The sequence below is a fragment of the Triturus cristatus genome, chromosome 4_1 (assembly GCF_964204655.1).
Source record: "Triturus cristatus chromosome 4_1, aTriCri1.1, whole genome shotgun sequence".
Classification (NCBI taxonomy): Eukaryota; Metazoa; Chordata; class Amphibia; order Caudata; family Salamandridae; genus Triturus; species Triturus cristatus.
Window position 1 is genome coordinate 1,147,729,905 of NC_140585.1, and position 24,876 is coordinate 1,147,754,780.

The 24,876-nt window shown below is 42.9% G+C and overlaps 1 protein-coding gene across 1 annotated transcript in view; it reads right to left on the reverse strand.

Moving 5' to 3' along the window:
* LOC146856222 (transforming growth factor beta receptor type 3-like) overlaps positions 1-24,876 on the reverse strand; it is a 129,932-nt gene that overhangs the window by 69,706 nt on the left and 35,350 nt on the right. Inside the window, exons 2-7 of the mRNA XM_085654283.1 lie at positions 17,271-17,531; positions 9,586-9,830; positions 8,660-8,821; positions 7,001-7,093; positions 3,853-4,029; positions 2,744-3,064 (exon numbers count right to left, since the gene is read on the reverse strand). Coding sequence (XP_085510409.1) covers positions 2,744-3,064; positions 3,853-4,029; positions 7,001-7,093; positions 8,660-8,821; positions 9,586-9,830; positions 17,271-17,364 — 1,092 coding nt within the window. The 5' untranslated portion in view covers positions 17,365-17,531. The remainder of the gene's footprint in view (positions 1-2,743; positions 3,065-3,852; positions 4,030-7,000; positions 7,094-8,659; positions 8,822-9,585; positions 9,831-17,270; positions 17,532-24,876) is intronic.

Consider the following 24,876-nt stretch of genomic DNA (forward strand, 5'->3'; position numbering starts at 1 on the left):
GGGTCAGGAGGCATCTTTTGTGGATTGGGAGCCAGTGGGGGTCTCTCAGTTTCTGGGTGATGTGGGTCCTTTTAGGTTGAGGATCAGTCTGGCTGCTGTGTTTTGTATCGCCTGAAGTCTTCTCATGAGTTTTCTGGTGGTGTTTATATAGAGTGCGTTGCCATAGTCCAGGTGGCTGGTGATGAGGGCCTGCATTACTGTTTTCCTGGTGCTGATGGGGAGCCATTTGAAGAGTGTGGAAGCAGGGTGAGGAGATGGCATTGACCTATCATTTCATAGAGAGTTTGCTGTCCAGAATGATGCAGAGGTTGCAAGAGTAATCTTTCAGTGTGGGTTTGGGCTGAGTTTCAATGGACAACAGGTGCCATTCCAGAGGGTGGTGTGGCTGCTGAAAATCATCACTTCGGTCTTATCCATATTGAGCTTAAGGCAGCTGTCCTTCACCCAAGGTGAGACGTTCTTTATGCAGTTGTGGAAGTTGGGTTTTGTGGTGGTGGGGTCGGTTGAGAGTGAGAGAACGAGCTGAGTGTCGTCGGCACAGAAGATGATGTTGATGTTGTAGGTCCTGACAATGTCTGCTAGCGGCATCATGTAGCTGTTGAAGAGGGTTGGACTGAGAGACAAACCTTGAGGGACGCAGCAGATGCTGAGCTTGGCTTGTGAGGTAAATTGAGGGAGGCGGATTCTCTTGGTGCGCCCCGAGAGTAATTATGTCATCCATCTAATAGCGTCCTCTTTGATTCCGATCTGGTGTAGACGTTTGATGAGAGCGTCGTGGGAGACGATGTCGAAGGCTGCAGAGAAGTCGAGAAGGATCAGGACAGCCAAATCTCCTTTGTAGCGTAGGGTGCGGATATCATCTGTGGCATCGATCAGGGATGTCTCTGTGCTGTGGTTGGCTCTGAATCCTGATTGGGAGGGGTACGGTATGTTGTTTCTCTCCAGGTGTTTGGTGATTTGGAGGTTGATGGCTTTCTCCAGGACCTTGGCGCGAAACAGGAGAAGCGAGATGGGGCAGTAGTTATGGAGATCGTTGGGGTCTGCTGAGGGTTTCTTGAGAAGAGGGTCTCATCTCCCAGTGTCTCCAGGCATTGGGAAAGGTGACTGTGGTGATAGAGGCACTGAGGATGGTGGTGAGCTGATGTCATCGCGTCTGAGGTTGAAGAGTCGATGGGGGCATGAGTCGGAGGGTGCTCATGAGTGGATTGAGTTAATTTAGGCAGTAATGTTTGGTGTTCTGAGCTGTTCTCATGTGGTGAGCGGGTGGTCAGTGGCGGTCTTCAAGGGAGTGAGGAGGCTAGAAAGGTCCGTGGGTTGTAGATCTATGTTTCTGTAAATGGTGGCCATCTTTTGTGAAAGTGGTCTGCTAGAGCATCGCAGAGCTTCTGAGAGTAGGGTATTGCTTTGTCGGAGGCTGATGGGCAGGTGAACTCGCTGACCATGGTCAAGAGTTCCTTGGTCTGGTTGGCATTGGCCTCGATGCGGTTTACCAGGACCTCTTTTTTGTGTCTTTGAGTTGCTGGTGGTAGTTGTTGAGGGCAGACTTGAAGTAGGCTTGATCAGTGTTGTTTCTGCTGGCGTGCCATTTTCTCTCTAGTTGTTTACACCTGCTTTTCCCTGCGCTGAGTTCTTGGGTGTACCAGCTGGCTTGTTTGGTTGATCTGTGCGTTATGGCTGGTTTGATGGGGGTGGCTCGATTGGCAGCGCCGGTGATCCTGGTGTTGAAGTTCTCTATTGCCTGATCCAGGTTGGTGGTGACATCCAGCAGGGTGATGCAGAGGACGTCTGTCCATTGGTGTTGTGTGACTTTAGTCCAGCTGTGGAAGGGGAAGCTATGGCGGTTGGGGGAGGGGGTGAAGTGTGGGACGGCAGTTGTGAAGTGCACAATGAAATGGTCAGACCAGGTGAGTTCTGAGATGAGGCTATATCTGACTCTGTTGCTGGATGTGAAGAAAGGGTCCAGCACATGTCCTGCTCTGTTTGTGGGGTCTGAAACCAGGTGAGTGAAGCCAATTAGATCCAGGAGGTCGGTGGAGTTGGTGTCTGTGGGGTCCTGGTAGTGGAGGTTGAGATCTCCCAGGGAGACGTAGTGTTCGGGTTCGATGGCGAGCACGGTGATGAATTCTGTGATTGCGTCATTGAGGCCTGTTCGCGGTCCTGCATGTGGGGGTGCCTTTGCTGATGGTTTTGTGGTCGGTGTGGAGTTGGAAGTGTTCCATGATTGGTGAGGTGTCATCTTATTTGTGACTTGACTGGTGCTTTCTGCATCACACATAGATGTGCGGTATAAATTAAAATAAGTGGTCAATGCTAGAGATTGTTAATAGATATGTTGTAAACCCTTGCAGATGGAAATGACATGTTTTTTCCTCTAACATTGTCTTCCTCTTTCTAAACCTTCCTCTATACTATAAATGTGAATAATGTTCGGTAGATTCTAAGATTGATGGCTATAAAGACGGTATGTGCAATATTTAAACTTCTACTTGTTAATCTATATTTCTTGTCTAACATAGCAAATAAGATTACAAAATTAAGAAAAAAAAATTGAAGATTCAGTTCTGCTAGACTTGCACTGGTAAAGCAGTAGTTGTATGCTTAGGGCAAGATTCACACACAATGTTTGTGTAGTCTAAGCTGCACCTACCCTCCTGTCAACCACACACTGACAAATTGAGGTATTTAACCCAAAAGACATCTAAAACTCAAGGGTACACAGACAGCTGATAAAGCCAATTCTGACCCTGGCATTGCCTCTCTCAGCTTCTGGAGTCCCTGCTTCTTCTTCCTTATCGCAGGCCTTCACCACAGCCTCCCCTGGTTCTAGAACCAGTCGGCAATGCAGAAACTGAATTGACTCATTGTAGACAGGCCTCAACTGGAAGCTGAAGTGCTGGCGCTTCCGGAAGGCAATGTGTTGGGTGGAAAAGGTCACGGTGGAGTCAGCAGGACAACCTCTGCAGATGAGGAGAAATTCTGATGGCACCCAGGGGTCTGAAGAGGGGGAGACAAAGCACATCTGTAGGCTGAAATGAATGTCCGGATCCAGTGGAGATGGGAAAACCTGGGAATTGGAAACACAAACAAATTACTGCAGAACAATACTCATCATCAAAGCAGTTATACAACATGGAGTAATGGTTTAGTATTATAAGCCCTATAAACAAAGAAATCTTTCACATACATTTCAGAACTGTATTTTTAATGAAATGACTGTCACATAATACCATTTTGAAGATATTTTACACAGCACATATCATCCAGAGCCTGAAGAAATATTATAGCATATTATCACATCAACCCCAACCCATGATACAACTCCATTGACTCCCTTTGCCGCTCGTAGCAACTTTAAAACCAGCGACATCATAGACAAAGCCAAAACAACCAGCACCCCACACCATCACTGGTGGTTCTTGGCACAGCCAGGATACCACCAAACTGCAGACTAAGAAGTGTCAAAAAGAAAAAAGCAAGACTACCGGCCTTTTCCATCTATGCACCCAGGATCTGGAATAACATTCCATATCTGTTAGCACTGCCCCACGCTGCTCCAATTTGAAAAGAGCTTTTGAGGAACATATTTGAGGAACACTACTACACAATGCTTTAACCTGCTTTTTGGGTAGGTTTGCGCTATAAAAATACAATATTCATACTTACCCATATGCTTAACCTTCCCCTGGAGCTACCAGGTCTCCCAAGGAGGTAATCAGGTGAGACAAAGGGAAGGCATAGGAAGTAATGGAGGTACTTCCAACACTCCTGCTGATCCTCTTAAAAATTGTGGGGTTTTTGGCCTGTGTAGTAGCAAAGCATCTGTTGCCCTCTTCTTTATGGCCCCTTGCCTACCTCCACAAACACACGGCTGTTGGATGCCACCATGCAGGGCCCAGGATGCCGGGAAGAAATGCGTGAACTGCAGACCTCAAGGCTGAATAGAGAACGACTTGAACGAGGTGGCTGGTACTGGGCACCATCTTGGTCATTGGGATGAGGCAAGGCTCGCATCAGGTAAACACAGGTGAACTGAAAGACAAAAACAAACGTCCAATCATTACTGTGAAGAAAGTATTAATAAAGTATTCAGCCCATAATCGGATTAGACTGCGGATGTAACAAAATGTATTTATGCTACAAAAGAAAGTCTGTCAAGTTTTCAAACAAGCAAAGGCTTCTCCTGCATGTTATCAAATGAGGATTTCTGCATAAACCTATTAGTTAGATTTGGCCAGACTTAAAAAAATATGTAGATATCTTCAGCTGGTCAGTATAACAAGGTAGCATGACTGCAATCCCAGGATGCATGTACAGATGAATGAAGTATTTCTAAAACAGATCAGTGTTACCAGGAAACAGACTACATAACTACACATCGAGAGATAACTAAACAAAGAGTGGAGGATAGGACAGGACAGGGCAGGATTGAACTCCATGAGACATGTTGGAGACAAATCTCCAACGTGAAAAGACAATCTTGAGGGATGCCTTATCTCATTCAAAGTGAATGAAGATAAGGTCCATGAAACTCCACCATGCTTCAGGTTCCAGGAAGAGAGGGATCCTCTTCATGACTGGATTTCAGTAAAACAGACACACGGTTCAACAATGATAGAGAGTACTGAATGAAAGGGTAATAAGGAGAAGTTATTAAAAAGCAAATTAAACACACATTATTTTTAACACATTAGTGAATGTACACAGAAGTGAAGGAAGTTCAGTAAATAGAGAGGTACACCAGATATTGTCTACATGCAGAGGATACATCAGGTATAGCACTACTTCCAGGGATAAACACCTCAGTGGTGAGCCTTGTGTCTGTGCATAGCTAGTTTGGGCTATATCAACTGTGCATAATACTTTACTTCCTCCCTTTGGACTCTCACAAAGTAGGAGTGGTTGCCTTGATCAGATCCAATGTAGATTACAGAAATACCCTACAATATGAACTGCCGCGATACAGTTACATTTTTGTGTGTGCAGACAGTGTCATGTCTTTCATTTGAGAAACAACATTTACTAGTTACCAGTGAAATACCAGAGTGCATTCAAAAATTCCTATGCTTTTATATGAGGGCCTCAACCCGTTGGCACCATGCTACGCAGCAAAGAATGTTATATGACATTGGTATAGCAAACATCTCTATTCAGCGGATGTTTTTCTTGCAGTGGTCCCCCAATCTAGTTGCAGTCACATGGCGGCCGGAGGTTCTAGCTTTGAGACACATGCCCTGGCGTCATCTATCACTTCACCTCTGGAATGAAGAAAAGTGACTCACCTGTTAAGTTATGTGAATTTGCTTAACAACCAACTCACCCGGGAGGGTATCCTGGCGCTGAAGCAGGAGCTGTATTGGCTGAGCCAGTGTCGGGGTTAGGTGAAGAGCCAGTTTCTTGTGGAAATTCAAGAACTGAGAAGAAGGTTCTGATGTGCAGGCTGTTCAAGGATTTGGGTGCAAGATAACTACTGTAAATACTATTTTTCAGCGCTGCTATTTTTCATAGGTTCACATGCTTGAATTATTTCCCGCTGATGGGCTGGATATCCTCTTTAACTAATGTTCACATAGCAGTACACACGTGCACTCAACTAACAGTGAAACAGTCATAAACTCCATGCAGTCAATCCACCTCATTGTGTGAACCTAACTTTGGCCAATGAGGTGAAGAGACACAGAGCTCCAAACCCTATCAGAGGTTCAACTTCTCAGATTTTCTTCTGCACCTCTAAATTGAACAGTGCTTCCCAAACGTTTTAGATCTATGGCCCAATTTGTAGGACAAACTTACGTAATCCACCTAGATTTAATGGACATGAGGCTATTTGTTTATGTAACTAAATCATCACGTTAGCGCACTGTTATTTACAGACAGCAAATGTTCCATTAAAATAGCCACTAAATTTGCACAGACATACAGATTAATTGATAAAACTATATTGCTCACAAATGCTTATGTGCAGAAATCATGTTTCAGTGAATATTTATAATTTGTGTACCACAGAGAAAAGTGTTTTGATTTGTTTTGAGCCCTTTAAAATCTTTGTTTCCATCACACTTCAGAATTACAAACAAATGTGCTTCATTTTTGCTCTACTAACTGCTGAATGTGTACAGTTAATTTGCAGGTGTTTACACTTTGTTGTGTGATACAAAAATGACATCTACAGCCTTTCCTTTCACACGCCCTGTACCCCAGCCATTGTCACACAATTCACTTTACTGTTCTTTCCCTGCCTGCAAAGTGGGAGGAGTTTGAAAAACCAATACCCATGTTTAAAAAAATAAGCAGCAATTTGTCAAAAGACATAGCCGGACATCTGACCTCTGTCTTAAAGCAACTGTAACAAGATAAATACAGAATTTAAAGGCATATTTATTTTTTGCTTGGACTTTCCCGACCCTCAAAAATCGGCTTGTTACCCAGAGTTTGGGAAACCCTGAGCTACAGGAAACGAAGTCTCAGTGCTGTTCTTTCTTCATTCTGGAAAGATTGGTCAACAGTTTTGGTGATTAGCTCACCCTGGGGCAAATTAAGCTCCCCCTCAGGTGCATACGGTAAGCTTTCATGCTCTTTTTCCGGCTGGTAGGCTGAGCCCTGGAATGAGCTGTCCTCATGGCTGATGCACCACTGAAGAAGAAATCCCTCTTCAATGCCATGCCATACTCCTTCTTATCAGTTCATAAAGCAGTAAATAAGGAGCTTATGGGCTAGCCACCTGCTACTGTGACGTCAGTCGTTTTCTTTTCTAGCACCGAGATCCGATCGGTCCGTTGACAATAAACAATTACAATAAATAAAGCCTGCCAAAGATTTTCCATCTAGTTCAGCGGTGAAAATGTATATCCCTTTCGGAGGCTTCTCAAAGCCCTAAAAACTCACATAACTTTGTTCACAACATAAAGTGCTTACAACTATGCCATGTGGTTTTAGATCACAGTGCTGTCACTTCACCATTGACAAACTTCAAAGGATCATATCAGGGCAAAATTGCACTTACATTGATGACTTTGAGATCCTCCTCCATGGGGGGCGGGGTGTCCTCTGATCTGTTACTGTGAGGGGGCCCTTCTGGAAGCCTCCAAAGCAAAATCTAACAGAAGAAACAATTGAACATGCTTCATCTTGAGTGGAAATGTTTTGCTATCACGAGCAGTTAACTAACAACATAAAAAAAATTATAGTCACATGGGATGATTTTTTTTTCCAAATAGGGCTAGAAAGCGAGCACCTCTCTGGTTCCCTATTAACTCCTGCTGATTTCCCAGAACCCCCTTTCTGGTGTAGCCTACCTCCAGTGGGTTAACACAGGCACCAGAGCTGGCCAACCAGACATTGTAATTAAGTCACAGAGGACAAACAGGGCTAGTTACTCTGGTATTGTTCTTAGGTTGCACAGGATGTACGGGGCTCACCAATATTTTCATCACATTCAAATATAAAAAGAGAAAAAAAGCAGAGCTAGCCACCACTGCATTGTATTCTGTTTGCAAAGGATTAATGGGGCTAGCCATTGTGGTGTTGTCATTCGAACGTTAAGGTCCAATTCATATAGTCAGCCTTCAATAGTAAACAGACATGGAAATATCAACAGAGCTAGCAATCTGGTACTGTAATTATGTAGGAGTGAGCCAAGCCTGTGATACAATTAGGTTGCAAAGGCTCTATAGGACTAGCCAATGTGGTATTGCAATTAGATCACAAATGATCCACCGAGCTAGCCAACATCATATTGTAATTAGACTGCAAAAAAATCTACAAATGTAGGACAGAGCTGGATAACCTTGTATTGTAATTAGATCTGAAAGGCGCAAAGGGTTTAGCCAAACCTGCACTGTAATTAAATCACAAATGATCAAGGAGTCAGCCAATTTGTTTTTGTAATTGGACCCATCGGGTTAGCTTAATGTTGGCATGAACCAGTTCAATTTAAACAGAATAGTTTCAAAGTTGGATCGTATCTATGTACAAACGTAACTCATGTACAACAGACTCTCGTAGTTGGATGTCCTTGCCTCTAAAAGAATGTGAAGGCAGACATGTTACTTCTGACGCAGGAGCTACGCTTTTAGCCAGTGAGTTTCAGTTGCAATGGTTTACCTCAATGTATGTATGTATGTGATATTTGCTTAGAGCAAACCTAGTCAAAAAGTAGCAGAGCGCTGTGCTCAAAACCTATACTGAGGGTCTCGTCAATGGAATAAAAGTTTGTGGTGTCCATCTCGGAGTTAGATTTAGTACACTCCCAATTGGCAATCTCGGCCGTTGTTCAACTCTAATGTCAAAGCCAAGTAGAAAGCAAATCAATAAGGTGTCTTCAGCCAGTACCATCCCAGTACTAGAGCGCATTAACTTGGAGATTGGAGCCCACAACCCCACTTTGGAACACTGAAGAGCATTTTACTCTTTGGGCAGCTTTAAGAAGTAAACAGGAGATACAGCTTGTGTACATATACCTGCTTCTGAGCCCCTGAGAACTATCTATGAATATCCCAGATTTGTCAATTAGGCAAACACAGTGATTTATTCAAAGCGTTTAGAGTCCATAGACCAGATTCCCAACGCCCATTTTGAAATGCTGTCGTTAAAGCCGGTTAACGTTCCAACCCGCTCCCGTCTCCCTCGTACAGTAGAGTACAGCTGCCTGCCGTGCACCTACTGCATTCTGATACAAGACGACGTGGGGGGCAGAGTCCTGGTCCTTGAGCCTCAACGTTCCACAGGAAGTAAGAGGGGAGCTCAACAGGAAGTGGCTGTTATTCGACTCAGCCGTGCACTGTGGATCCTGAAGAGTGAGTCTGGCTCTGGAGTAGCCTAAGGCCTAAGACAAAAGTAGGAAAGTTATAGGGGAAGGGAGGAAACAAAGGGAACAATCGCATAGTTACGAAATTAGGAAGAACAGGTTTGGGGGTGTCTCGAAGCTCCTGTAAAGTGAATTTGAAAGACATTATCTGGTAGAGAAAGAACAAATGCTAATGCTGTCCTGAAAGTGCCTGTTCTGAGAGTGAACAAAGCTTGCTCTTATTACTATTCATATATGCATGTTCAGTGTTTGACTGAATCTTGCACTTCTAATGTGTGAGCTGCACCTGCTCTGAATAAGTAAAGCTGCACTGCTGCTGTCCATGTGAATGCTGGTGAAGTTGGCTATCTGAGCTGCACTTGTTCTGCATGTGAGGGAAGCTTGCATTGCGCATGTCTGGGCTGTACCTCTTCTGGTACCTGGTGAGTTATGCACTACTGCTGCCTGAGTGGCATACGCTCTCTCTACTTGGATACTCCTGTACTTGTCCTGCAGGTAAGATAACCTTGCACTACAGTCGCACGTGCATCACCTTTTGTGTGTGGAAGTATATGAAGCATGCGCTGTACTTGTTCTCTTTGTAAGTGTTATTGTGTAGCCCCAGTACCTCTGTGCGATGAAAGATGATGGCACACCTGTTTCCAGGAGAAATATGCAATATTCCTGCCCTTTCTTTTTGCCATATAGAACAGCTGAAACCGCATGAGAATTACAACAAAAATGCCTCACAGGTGTAAAGTGTCATAAAAGAACCAACTTATGCAGAGGGAAGCATCACTGACCACCAGGATGTCCTTCCTCACTTGGGCCACCATCTTCTTCCTGCGACAGCTGACCGTGAGTGCGGCCTCAATCCCGCTGCTCGCTGCCTTTATTCCCCAGCTTTTCATGCCTGCCATGAAGAGGTTGGCCTTGCTCCAGTCATCTATCAACTTCTCTGTGAAGTTCTCCTGGTGTCCAGACCTAGCGAATGAGGTCGAGAGCCTTTGCCAGAATTGCGGGGCAAGGTTTCGCAGCAGCGGCTTCTCTGCAAAGAGAAAGAAGAAAGACTCCAAAGACATCTATCTGCCTTATGGGTGGAGAGCACAAACTTTGCTAGGCTGTCATAATAAAAAATGTTGGCTGTTCGGGCCACCCTAAATCACATTAGATGCAGAGGTTCCCCCATCAAAAGAGCAGCCTGTGCTGGAATGAGCCCTTAAACCTCCAGGAGGAAGGTTGAATATATGAGGGTATTCCACATGCGTTTAGGACGCATGCATTCAGAATGCCGTCTTTTAAAGGAACGCGTCTTTAGGACGCATTTGTTCAGCACGCAAGTCGTTCTAACGACTTGCCTTAGGGGGCTGCTGGATGTTGGAATAGTTTAATTTACTATTCCAAATCCAGTCTGCACAACAGTAGGGAAGATGTTGGACTTCAAATTCAACACCATTTCACTAATGTACCCCCCTAAAAGCAAGTTGTTAAAACGACTTGCATGATGAACGAATGTGTGCTAATGTCGCATTCGTTCTATTGCCAGTGCTGTGTTGGCACAGCATGATTCCGGCTTTGTCCAAAAGGATGTTTCCCGGATGGTTCTTAGCCTACTCAAAATTTATAACTGTAACTGAGATCCTCTGGAAAATGGTATGTTTTGTACCAGAAAAGCCAATTCCAGGTTTTTCAAAGGAACACAAAAGGATTGTCATAATTTCTGAGTTCCTTAGACCTATGAATGTAGTAATTTAAAGTGACGTTTGTGAAGCCTCACCTCTCCCTTTGATGGATGAGGAGGGAAGAAAGCTGGTAGTGTAATAGACTGGGAGATTAGAGAAGGATTCTACCACCTTAAGTAGAAAAGATAATTCCACCTGAGGTGCTACCTTACAGTAGTGAAGGGAGGTGCGAGAGTACCTGGTTAGTAAATATCTGTAGACCAAAATCTCTGATGCAAAACACTTCTTACTAAGAGCATCTAGTTTCATGGTTTAACTATTCATAGGTTTTGAGGGGATGATCTTCTACTTCAATTTAGTGGAAAAAGCATCAACTCTCAAACTCTACACCCAGGGGTGTAACACAGCCCCCGCAGTCCCGGCGGTGCGGGGGGGCGAGCTGCAGGGGGCCCCCTCAGCACAGTACTCGGGCCTGAGAACCCTGGATTAAATCCGGAGCGGGGGCCCCTACGTGTACCTTGCAGGGGGGCCCTCTCAACTTTCGTTACGCCACTGTCTACACCAAAGGATGACCTTGTAAATAAAGCGGGCTCAATGAAGCTGGTTAATATTTTAGTGAGGCTGAACACAATACTTGGGTGGAGCGGTCAATGATTTGGCCCTAGCTAACTTAACTTGGCCCTGTCAAAGGGGAGAATCTCTTCTTCAGATTACTTCCATTGAGATTTTTGTGACTGCAAAAGATTTCAGTTGTTCTGAAGATTGAGCAATATTAAGTGCTTCTGCTGCCTTCATAATCTGAACCACAGTAATGGAATAAGCTTAGTCTGACAAAGAAGGGCATTTGGCGGCAGGTAATTAGTTTTTCTGGTAAGGTCTTCTGAACACTTGCATGCTTAATGTTCACATGCACATCCATGCTAAATTCTAGAGGAAAGCAAGAAACCATCCTCATCGGTGTTATTGTCAATATCCTTTTCCGCCACGTTCTGGAAATATAATGCATCTGAAACTGAACTGAATAGATCACCAACCCTCTCCATTTCCACTCGTACCTAGAAAACATGGGAATTTGAAGAAACTCCTTCTGCATGTGGGTTTCACTTTTCTCTTGTAAAGACTGCAAAATCTGAATAGTGTGTGAAGAAGAGCCCAATGACACTAGCAATGATGCTAATGGTGCAGACGTCAGCATCATATCCTCAGTGGTTGACAGTACTTGATTCACAGTAGGCTTCAGCACCAGCAAAGACGACGGCATGGAAGCCGAAACACACATCAAAGTCAAGAGGAGAATCACCTATGTCAGAACCATACCACTTAATGCCACTGGTGCCTGCTGGGGTAAAACCTTCTTGGGGGCGCTGGAAGAGTGCTGCAAATGGGGAGAATGCCAAATATATCCACTATTACTTTATTGAATGCTGCAGTTTCTTCATCTAAAGTCACTGACAGAGGGAATAACTTGAGGAGGCTAGGTTGACGCACAGGCACTCGGTGAAGAGAAGGTGGAGTTATCTTTCTTTCTTTTTTGCTTCTTGTCATAGTGAGGACAAAAGTGCTATTTTTTATGCTTCTTGGACCTGTAGTCATGTAATTCGATCTAGCAATGGATCTTCACCTGGACCAGAAAGAAGTCTAGGACTTTTCATAAAAACGTTGGCATATCTTTTCCTAAGGGTCTTCCGATGCATCAGCTGGCGGAGACCACATGAACCAGGATCATAATAATTCCTCATACAACAAATGCAGGATACGTGAATGCCTGTGAGTGATATGTGCCGGCAACGAGTCTTCGATAACTTGAAGTAAGGTGGTTTCGGTGGTAACATATCTCAAAAATGTTGAAAAAAGTCAACTCAATGTCAAAAAAAGAAACTGAAGGAGGGTGGGAGCACACTGCCTCACATCCCAGCACTCAATTTTCCCCAATGCATCATGGTAAACACAGTGCATGATAACACTTACTTCAGTAGCAGTCTTTAATTTTTCACCCTTGTTGGTGCAGTCTGTGCTGTTTAACTCTAGACATGTGCTTCTGGATTCATTCCTTCATCAGCAGAGAGCAACAAGTCCTTTTGTGGTGCTGGAAATGCTTCCCAAAGTCTTCTCAGATCTCTGTAGCACTCACTGGGCGCAGGTACATCAACACAAGCTTGTCTGCTCAGTAGCTCATCAGCCTTTTCAAACAGAAGGAGGGTGGTAGCACACTGCCTCACATCCCAGCACCCAGTTTGCTCCAATGCATCATTGTAAATGCAGTGCATGATAACACTTACTTCATTAGCGGCCTTTAATTTTGCACCCTTGCTGGTGTAACCTGTGGTGTGTAACTCTATACATGTGTTTCTGGATTCATTCGTTTATCAGTAGAGAGCAACAAGTCCTTTTGGGGGTGCTGACAATGTCGGAAAACAGTTGAGAGGATCCCTAACAGCCCTGGATAACAGGCATGGAACGAAGGAATTGACATCACCAACACAGAAGCGCTTGATACATAATTTCCTGTTGAACTACAAGATGATGTTGTTCACTCCAAACAGCACTTCTGACGCAAATGAATAGAAATAGGTAAAAAAACATTCCTACAGTCTGGCCCATGTAAAGGAGACTAGTGGTTAAAGTAACGACAGGAGGTGATCTTCATAAGAACCACTCATTCTTGGTACCTTATTGTAGGTGTGGTGTTATCTGTAAAGGAATCGTCAGCCCATCAGTTGTGAGAAGGCTCTTAATTTCAATACAGCAGTCCTGTGTTTTTTTTTCTGTTGAGCGGTAAAAGGTGGGGTAAACGCTGAAGCCCAGTGTCATCCAACGCGGGTGCAGCAGAGGGGAGAGGCAGATTTGGGGAATAGCCACATGAAATAAATTTAGATGTAGTTATTCTGAAAAACTGATATTGGATGAGACACTTTTGCACCTATGTTGGATAACTCTGCATTATGCTAATTTGATGTCCTGCCTACCCCCGCGGTCTCCTCTTCCTTGTTGTTTCTGAGATTTCACCCTGCTGTGGTAGGAGATAGACTTACACTGGCAGCGGCTGCTGCAAGGGCAGCAGGATTAGTCACCGTGGGTAACCTGAGATGTGTTTTGTCCGCCAGAGCTACAAGTGGCTCTTACTTGGCAGCTGCCCTGCCCCTGACCCGTTTTTTCCTCGCACTGATGGCAGCAAGGTACAGTCAGGGCCAGACTGGGAACCCAAAGCAGCCCTGGCAATTTTGTGGGACAAGATACCCCCCCTCCCCACCACCACTGCAACACCTGCCCCCAGTAACAAAACCAGCCCCCACCCTTAGTAGCCTCCCGGGGAGGCGTCTGGCGCCTGCTACGGTCAGTCTGGCCCTGGGTACAATCAAAGAGAAGACACAACAGTCCATCAAGTTCATAGTTCACAGTGTTGTGATGGAGCTGGCCCAGGGAACTATGCTTGTGTGCAAATGCCCAAAAAGCTATCATGGTAAGAGCAGATCAAGGAAGCCGCGGAGGTGGAGGCAGTACTAATAACTATGCTCGCAGGAAAACAGCCAGTTAGTAAAGTAGTGCAGGCAGGAGCAGATTCCAGGTGCCACACCAAGTGGATCTTGGAAGCTGAGCTGACAGATTAAGAAGTTGTGCAAGCAGACGCAGGTCTACAAGTCTATGCTCATGGGTAATGGCTGCTGAAGCGAAGAAACGAGGAGCAGGTGCCAGAAGCCATGTTGGCAACTGCAAGCCATGTACATTTGCCACAGCAAACACACACCGCCACCACAAATAGCTCATTCACATCCATCAAAATCACTTATATCCATTCATGTATTCATAGGTGATGTCCACTATAGTTTCTGACCTCCAGTGTTTTCTATATCTTTTGCTCACGTTAAACCAGATATACTAAACAAAAAGAAAAATTAAATGAAGCAGTGCAGTGCTGCATTGTTCGAATGGGGAAAAAATTGTGCAGCACCATATTTACTAAGAGTCGCTCACTGATCATCTCATCAGTCATGCTGAAAATGCCACATTAACACACGGCTAAAGCATACCGCAGTGCAAAAGTGAGCGAGTTGTGTCTTGCTTGAGTTTGTACTCTGGGCACACCGGCTTCCACCTCAGATTTTTACAAGCAGACTATCACTCAAGAGCAGGCAGTCTAAAAAAGTACACATTTCATAAAATTACATATTATATCTGTAAATACCAAGTGATATTGAGCATGCCCCATGTGTGTGCCTGATTTCAGTTGGTGGTAGCATTCAACAGAAACCAAGTGGGAAGGCACAACCTCCTATTTGTTGGCTTAGTACCAGTATGTTACACATGTAGCCTTAACATCCACTGATATATTACTCAACCAAGTTTTAATGTTGTTGTATTAGTCTGGAGTGTTCATTAGCCTTTTTATTTAGTGTTCTTCATTTGCACATTTTGAGCATCTTGTAGTAAGGCTGGGACTTGCTTCAATATTGGAAATCAGAAGTGTGATTTTCAGAAAGTAGTACATCCAGTAATTTGTTCATGTAACTTACTCTGCATCTCATTCTTCTTGTGTGAAGATCCTGCCTCCTTCTCATTAGTTAGTTTCATTGAAGTAACAGTTTTGATCATGTGTTCAAGTTGCAGTTGACTTGTATTGGGAAGAAAGTGAATATAAACCTGTGTAATTTGAATACATTTTTGCATTATATGCTCCAACTGGATTTTGAGTGGCTGTTCTGGCCCATTGATTTGACAATTATCATGTTATTTTGCTTAGCTGCTTGCTCTTTTTGCAATAAGCGCATGTTAGACTTTGGTCCTCAGACGTGTTGTGTTTTATTTTGCCCAAGTCATACCACTTTATTTATAAAGTTTTATATAGCATAAACTTGACCCTAGAAGGGTATCAGAGTGCTTTACAAATAGTTCAATAAGTAGAAAATCGATAACCAAGAAACATATACGCTGACATTGTCTGTTGCAAATCAAGAGTAAGACAGTGAGTAATAAACCAGGACTCAGATGGCATGTGCAAGCCCTGGTTGGAGAACGGTGTCATATCAATATCCAGAGAAAGAATCAGTGGGTTTAGTTCAGAGATTTGTTCATTAAAAGCAGTTTTACTTTTTTTTTTTTTAATGAAACGATTGAAGTGATCAGTCTGATTGCAGGGGGCAGGGAGTTCCAGATTCCAGGGGCCAATCCGGAGCAGGCTCGGTTATAGGTTTTCTTTTTCCGACATTTTTGAGGTTTCAACAGTAAGGTGCTGGTACTTCTGGATGATCTGCCACCGCCGGACAGTTCCAGTTTGTCAGCTAGGTACTTCGGTGTGTTGAAGTGTAGGGCTTTATGGGTCATGCAAGCAATTTTCATCTGAATCCTTGCCTCATTAGGGAGCCAGTTTAGTGCCTTTAGATCTGGAGTGATGTGGTTGTACCTTTTCGATCCGGTGACAAGCTTTGCAGTAGAGTTAAGGGATGCCCTTAGTGGAGCCAACTTGGTTCTCGGCAGACGTCATAGTGTAGCACTCCCATAGTCTAATCTGGGGATCATTAGAGCTTGCACTGCTGATTTAAGGTTGTCGAAGGGGAGGAAGGGTTTTAATTTTCTTAGAATGCTAATTTGAAAGTTTGCAACTTTGGTGGCTGAGCTGATGTGTTTCTGCATGTTGAGATTCTTGTCAAGTGTAATTCCTAGTGATCTTGTGGAATCTATAATGTGTGGAAGGCAGTTAAAGGCTGTTAAGTGTTTCATCCAATTTTCGATGTCGAGGGATCTTAGCAAAGCAAATACACCTGCTACCAAAAGAATAATAACCAACTTAAAAGTTGGTAAACAAATTAAGTATGGACTACCGTAGAATATTATAGAAATACACAGCTTCCTATATCTCCTAAATATACAATTTTCCTCATTTCACAGCCTCTCAAGGTAGTGAGAACACCTGGCATTACCAAGAACAAAAGACAGGTTTAGGTTATCTATCATACAACGCAAGGCTTGTTGCGCCACACTGGTAGTGAACCAGCGTTTCCTTTGTTCCAGCAGGGAGGGACACAGACAAAACAGTCTCGCCCCATAACAAAAACCGACACAATCGTCTACAGCCCTCCCCTTCTTCCGATTTCATACAAAGGCAAATTTGTTACACAGGTATGAAGTCATACAGATTTATGATAACTAAGTGACAATGTAAAATAAATAAAAACACATTTTAAAGCTAAAGTGGCTTTCTTTAAAAACAGAGCAGGAGCTTTAGCATGAATTAACAATACACTCATTATCAACTGAAGGATTCGTACCTCTAAAAATAGATCATATATTCCTTCAGGGAATTAATTATCCTGATTTGTGTGGAAGCAAGTAATGCACACTCTCTTCCTCGTGTCGTCAAACACGTGTCAGCAACAGAGACATGCAAAAGGCCACTCCTGACATTATTTACATTTGTTTAACGTGTTATTACATAGAAAATGCAAAGGATTTTAGATCTGGCTTTGTAGGGAAGTCAATGGCTGTTTTTGCTGTTCCTTTTACACTTTGCCTAGAATATCTCGTTTTTTTATATATGCAATACAATTATGTTTCAGCACTGAGCTCAACTTTTCACATTTTGGTGCAAAAATCATTTTGCCAGCAAAATGTGACCAATGCTGCCATTTGCACTGTTTTGTGTCATGTGGTATGCTTTGGCCCTGCTAAATCTGGGCCTCGATTTTATGACACATCCACTCTTGATACTGCATCAACTCTCAATTATGTTTTCCTAAGCACTACCGAGATCTTAAATATAAACACAATAACATGAACACACAATCTTGATTTAAAAACAAAAAAAGAATTACCTACTGTTCTGGCACCCACTTGCGCCAGAGACATGAGGGGCGGGATCAGACAGGCGACCACCAACATTGCGTGAGGCCAGTCCGGACGAAACATGGCGCGAGAGTAGGCTGTTTCCAGTCTAGCCTTCGACTTCTTGAAGTGACTCTCTAGACCTCTGCAAGTGAGAGGCAACAAGCCAACATTGCAGCCTCCCCGAATCTCATAGGTTTCCAGAAATAGGGGTTCAAACTAAAGAAAATGAAATTGGCAGAAACCACAGGCTGAAAAACAAATAAAACCATCAATGTATGGACTTTCATTATCCAGACCATAGTCAAGTCAAATCATGAAGCAAGCTTTTTTTAAATTTCATGTGGGCAGAGAGGTAAAAAACACAAACATGATGACAAAATGATACAATGTTGGTAGATAATGCCTGCTCAAGATCACACTTCGGTACAGATTTATGAACAAATCTCCCTGTGCTGGTGCACTTTAGGCTGCCATGCACCAACACACTCACTTTTAATGCACACACTCTTGCGCCATTGCCTGGTTTGTATGTGTGCTGTACAATGCAGCATGCATGCAAAGTTGGAAAAATAAGGAAAAATTAAAACATTTCTCATGGTTATGCCCGTCATGAGGAGGTGTAAGATTTTGGTGAAAATCCCTGACTGTGAATGTTTGTAAATTTGAATTTGTGTCAAAACCCATGGGTTACAAAAGTAATGCCTATAAAGCAGAAATCATTAGTAAATCTTTTTCTTTCTTCTCCAAGCTTGTAAACATTACCTGGAAACTATGATCATGCCTGAGAACTAGATGCTGATCCTGGGTGCTATGTTTCTGGGGCACAGAGTATAAAGCTTTACATCATACCACAGAACGTTGGTGTGCAGTGTGATGTGAGTTTAGTGCAGTATGGGTGATCTGGGGCAATCTTTGCAGGTCAGAGGTAGCTTTTGGCAAGCTGACAAAAATGTGTTCTTAAAGATTTAGGGGCAGATTTACAAGCCCCTTGCGCCTCTTTGCACCGCCATTGCGTCACTTTTTTTTACTCAACGGCGGCGCAAACAATGCTCCCTATTCACAACGTGACGCATCTGGGGAGATGCGTTACGTTGTAAAGCCCTGCGTCACATTATACCTGCGTCAGGTATAATGTATGCAGGGGGGCGTTCCTACGCAGGAAAGCCATGGAAAAGTGACGCAGTGAAATCTACAAGATTTCACTGTGTCACTTTTAGGACGTCACTCCTTACGCCTACTTGAAGCAGGCGTAAGGAGTGACGCAGTGTAGTGGGAATAGGCCACAAAATGCATTGCTGGAGTTGCGTTGTGCTTGCGACACGACTCCAGCAATGCGTGACTTTTGCCTCAACAGATGCGTCAGAATTTCTGATGCATCTGTCAATCCTTACGCCATGGTGCGACGTATTGTAAATACGGCGCATCCATGGTGGCGCAAGCATTTTTTAGGGTGGCGCAAGGAAAGTGACTCCTCTCTACAGATGCGTCACTTTCTTGTAAATTTGCCCCTTATTGTTCAATTCTGAACCATTAAAGTGCTTTTTTATTAGGGTAAGCATAGGACAACAAACATGCTGGCAGCTCCCATTATTGTGGAGCCATAACTGCTGGGATAAACATCTGAGTAGCTTCTCATCCTCCCCTATGATCTAAGACTGACACAAATTCCGATTTGTGCAAATGCTTGTCATTTGCAGAGGTGTTAGCAGCAATTCTTTATCTCTCAGGTGGACGTACAACACGTCTGAGGCCGGTGTAGGATAGACATTGGGGCCTATTCACAAACTACATTTGGTAGTTATACAATAGTACTACTAACAAATTACAAAATGCTATTCACAGACTTACATGCGCAGGTCTGTACCTCCACCTCTCCTATTTTTATGTGCAGAGAACTGCTATCCTACTGCGAAGATCTCCGTACACAAGTTTTAGTAGTACATGTGGGACGGACAGGGAAGAGTCCCTAGAAAATGGGAAAACTTACTACAAAATTGGAGTGGCTAAGAGAGTATGAAGGAGGGGTTTATGGAGGAACATGCAGCCACCCACAAACCAGCAAACCAATTGCTACTCACAAACTGCTATTCTATAATTAATACACTTAAAAAGGACCCAAACAGTAGTAAATGTACTCCAGCTCAGAGCTTGGGTAAGTCCAGCACCACACATGCCCAGCCACTGGTACAACACCCTCCCATTGAAGATGATGGAGGCAGGGACTTAAAATAAAGGCCTTTAGGATCTAATGTTACATTAAATTAAATTATTTTAACTGTATACAAATATAAATAAATGTTGATTTAATGCAAAAAAAAAAAACAATTATTATTTTAGCACTAAATATGTTAAGCTTTTTAAATGTAAAAATGTATGTACCTTGTTATGAAATAATTACATCAATTATGTATATAATGTTTATCATTTTTCACTACATAATAAATAAATATAACTTTTAAACGTTATGTGGGATTTTTTCTTTAAATCTTAAGAAAAAGAATTTGAGGCTAATGTATTCAAAATAATTTAAAAATGTAATTAAAAATTAAGTTAATGTTGTAGCTTTTTTATTTTGTTCTACATTAAAAATATTTTTTTATTAATTTACTATATATATATATATATATATATATATATATATATATATATCTCAAAATGTGTTTAGTATTTTGTAGAACACTTTATTAAACTTTTCAACCTTTCCCTATACTTTATCATAGGGAGATCTTGGTCTACATGTGAAAAGTTACAAGTAGTAATTTTACACTTATAAATGAGTCTCCACCCCCTGAATTCAGGGGATGGAGACAAGTGTGCCCACTTTGTGGTAAATTTACATTTCTAAATGGTGATTAGCATAAAGAAGTAAAATTACAACAAAGTGCATGCCTCGAAAAAATCTTACAAATATTACCATGCCTGCAGGTTTTGTGACTTAAATAATCTACTGGACCTAATTGTAATACTATTGACCCATAAATTGGTTTTAAATTATGTGATTTTGGACAAATATTTTAATTCACTGAGCTGTCTTTTTTGTCATTATCGTCCTTATCACATATAAGAGCACCATTGAATATGTGAGTTCAGCATGTCTGCTGTACAAAAAACTCTTTTGTTTGATTTAATAGACTAAACTTTGTTTTACTGATAAAACTATATAATGTACAAAAGATAATGTTTGAAAATCGAGTTTCTGCAAATATTTGTCATTTGCACATCACCGAGTAAAGAGTTGTGATTTGTTTTGCTCCTATTTAATTCTTTGTTTGCAAATTACAAAACAAAATGTGCTTTCGTTATTCCTGATACATTTTGAAATATTTGTACTATTCATTTTCAAGCTATTTAAATGTTGTGTGTTAGAACAAAACTGACATCCTACAGCCTTTTGTTTCATAATGATTGTGACGGCTCACTTTACAAAAATCCTCTAACTGTAGTAAGAGAAAGAAAGGTAAACACAATCTTCCAGAATAAGATAAGCAGCAATTAGTAAAAAGACGAACTGACATTTGACCTCTGTCCATGAACAGATTAGCAAACGTGTCATGAGAAAAACAAGATTTGAAGGCATCTTCATTCCTCATTCACTTTGTAAATGATCAGAACACCTGTTCCTTTCCAGATCAGGTTCACTCGCCAGCGCGGACCAGTGGGTCCTAAAAATAGCTCAACCTGATGAAATCTGCCTCGCCGTAGCGAGTGGGCAAGTAGGTTTTTCGAGGCCTGAGGGTGTTAGAGTAAACTGAAACGTGCAGATATGTTCACATGTATATTTACTTTTGTGAATAGCGTCCTAAATGTGAAATAAACATTAATGTATTCTGGGTACTCTATAATATCAGTGTGTTAACATACAATTAGCTTCTCTATGTCCAAATACTTAACGTTATACACTATTTAGGGTTAGTTGATGTCTAAAGAGCAGTCCAACTCAGTGATAACAAATGCTGTCATCACTCATCCATACCTGTTGGAAATTTGACCTTTCTGTATGGTCACACAGATTTTTTTTTGCCTTTTTGCTGAACCCAATTTCGATTGGTCATAGAACTCTACACACTTTACTCCTTCTAACCAATAGTTAAGTACTTGTGTGCCCCTTTAAACCTGATAAGATTGTCATACTCCTGATTGGCACATTTAATTTATTCATAAGTCCCTAGTATATGGTACCAAGTGTACCCAGGGCCTGAAAATAAATGCTACCAGTGGGCTACAACACTCACTGTGCCCCCCACTGCATTAGCACTGGAAATCCTATCTCCAGGCCTACCATTGTATATTGGCTAGTAAGTTTTAAAAGTGCCAATCTCGCCTGTCAAAATGCCCCTTTTGACAGGCCTAAACGTTCCTTCAAATATTAATAAGTTGCTCCTAAGTAGGCCTTATTGCATTGTGTTTTAAAGAAGGAACTATAAAGGTTTAACGTCCTTATGGTGAAAAGGCCCTAAAAGCTATTTTCATTGTAGGAGGGGTGGCTGTTCCATTGGAAAGCACTGGGATGCAATATTATGTTTAATAAATGTTTTCTCTGGCTAGAAAACAACTACAAATTTCATTTTGGGACTTTTTGACGAACAATTTACAAACCTTTGGTAACGCTCTTTCTGGTACAGACTCTATCTAGCCACAGATTCCTCACATAGGATGCTTGTTTCCAGTCCAGGGAGGACCTGGCCTGGCAGTTCGGGCTGGACTGTTCCCATTGGGCACAGGGTCAAGACTGATTTGCATGTGGCTGGGTCCAAATTGGAATGGCATGGTGAGCAAAACAACAATGGATTTAGGCCCAGATCGCTGTACTGGGGTGAATCTATGACATTGTTCTGCATTCTGTCCATCAATTGTTCTTTTTGACCATATACAACCATGCCTGTGCGCTGATGTCAGTTGCTTTCAAGACTGTCAGTGCCCCAAAAGCAAATTGCTAGACAGTATACAGATTCCTAGACTTGGAATCTTTTTAATGGTTAGAGTCCAATCACGGAACAGGGCAGCCGCAGTCGGTAGTGGGAGTAGCTGCCGGGCGGTGACGTGGGGAGGGGGAGGGCCAGGGTGGGGGTATTAAACTATGGATTACGGAGGTTTACAGGCAAGTAAACATATAAATTAATAAAACGAATTTCGTTGCACGCACTGCATCCCCAAATGCGATGCAGTGCATGCAACAAAATTGGTTTTATTCATTTATATGTTTACTTACCTGTAAACCTCCATAACCCATAGTTTACTACCCACCACCCTGCCCCTCCCCACGTCACCGCCCGGCAGCTACTCCCACTACCGACCGTGGCTGGAACAGGGATCAGGGAAGGGTCAGTGAAAAATCTGTAGCTAGATAAAGTCTCTACCAGAAAGAGCATTACCAAAGGTAGGTAACTTAATAGAGACTTCTAGCTGCAGACTCCTCATGTTTTCAATGGATACCAAAGCAATATCTGCTCGAAGGTAGGACTCTGAATGGACTCAAATCAGGAAGTTCCGCAGGGCCAAGCAAGCAAAATGCCCATTTCTGCTAACCTGATTGTCCAGGCAGCAGTGCTTTGCATACGTACGGTGGGAAGCACATGCAGCCACTGGCAAATGTCTAGGACAGGGACTCCGCAATCCAAGGTTCTACTAGCAGCTTTATTGTGTTGGAATATGCGCACATTCCTTCCTGGGTTCTGCTTTTTGGTCATTGTGCAGTGTTAGACCTTTCAGCCTTAGGGTGGTCTTCTCCCAAACCTTTTGACTACTCCCCTCCTCTTTTTCTGAATTTGTTTTTGCAGGCCTTAGGGCTCTGTGCACTCTACCACTGCTAACCAGTGTTAAAGTGCTTGTGCTCACTGCCTAAATCATGGTAAAATTGGCTTACACCTGATTGGCAGATTTAATTTACTTATAAGTCCCTATTAAAGTGGTATACTGTGAGAAATTGGGTAGTTGGTTGAGTGGGGTGTTAACCCTGCTCAGGCAACCAACAACCACAATCCCTATCACAGGGAACCACTAAAGTTACTAAATTAACTTGTGCTTTACCCTCTGGAAGCTGAGCACAAGCAGTCAGGCTATACTCAGAGGCAATGTGTGAAGTATTTATACAGCACTCAAACAGTAATAAAGTGAAAACACAACACAAGAAAAATCCCACAGCAATTTAGACAAATAGAGCTAATTTTAATAAATTATTTGACACCAAAATAACAAAAATCTAATCGTTGGAACTAGAGTTATACATTATTAGAGTTTAAGGTAAACACTAGCACCCAAAAGATCAAAGCACCAACTGTGGACATTTAGTCACCCGAGACAGGGTCAAAGGCGAAAAATGTGGCAACAACGATTAAGTGCTAGTTGTTTTGTGAAAAATAGATTGGGCTCAATCAGCATTTACCTTCAGACATATAAGACATTTTGTGAAACATTTGTATCAGTGGGGCAAGGCTGCAGGCGCTGTCCGAGGAGGCGGAGAAATGCTGGACGAAATAGTGAGGATTTCCACTTTCAGACTTTCAGACAGTCCCTTTTTTGTAAGTCCACAATCTCCGGCAGGACAAGGCTGAAGACTGTAGCTGGCAAGGGTTCCACAACACCAGATATCCCTTCTGAGATGGACCGCTAAATAGGATGTGTTGCTGCAGCGAAGAACAAAGCGGGAGCTGCCGCAAAGTCAGATAGGGGAGCAGGTTCGTCCCGGTCTCTTCTCAGAAAATTTGTGGTTTAAGAGTAAGACCCACATTTTGGATTTTGTCTATTTGGGCATATTTAGCACCACTTCTAAGGGTCCGAGACTTGAAGTGTCAGGGCTCATTCAGGCTGGGTCCAGTTGCGGGTTCAAGATGGAGGAATCCTTTTCTGGCCCTGAGGCTCTGTTCAGGAGGTCAGCCAACTAGCCCTTGGAGTCACTCTAGAAGTCCTGGGTTCAAGCAGAAAAGCAGATCTCAAGCAGCAGGGCAGTCACCTGAGGGCACAGAACAGGCTCCAGGCAGAAGGACCATCATTTTGGTGTAGCAAGGCAGTCCTCTGAAGTAGACAGAAGGCCACAGCTGCAGGCAGTCCTCTGAGAGTCTTTCTGCAGGTCCAGGTTCCGCAGGTCCAGAAGTGAACTGAAGAATGAGTCTGAGGGACATATTTTTATAACTGATTCCGATTTCTGAAATGGGAGAAACTTTTTGAGGCTTCCGACCACAGAAGTGTCTGAAATTTCATGCCTCCCTGCCCTGGACCCAATCTGTCTGCAGACACGATAGGCTAGTGTGAAGTTCCTTTGTGAGAGCTGAGGCACGGTCTTTTGAAGTGCAAGTGAGGCTGTGTACTGCTCCCCCCATCCTGCCTGAGATTGCCCATCCAGCCAACATAAAGTTCCTCTATTGTTTGGCTGTCTGACTGCAATACACAAAGGCCAACCCCCAACTACACCTCGCCATGTGACACAGGACAGGCTGCAGGCCCCAAATAGTTAGGGTTGGAAAATGAAAACTTTCTAAAAGTGGCATGTTCAAAATTGAGACTTGAAATTTGGCTTAACCATTAAAGAGAATTTTAAATTACAATTTATCTGACACCAAACATGAAAGTCCTACTCTCTCCCAAACAAAAGTTAGC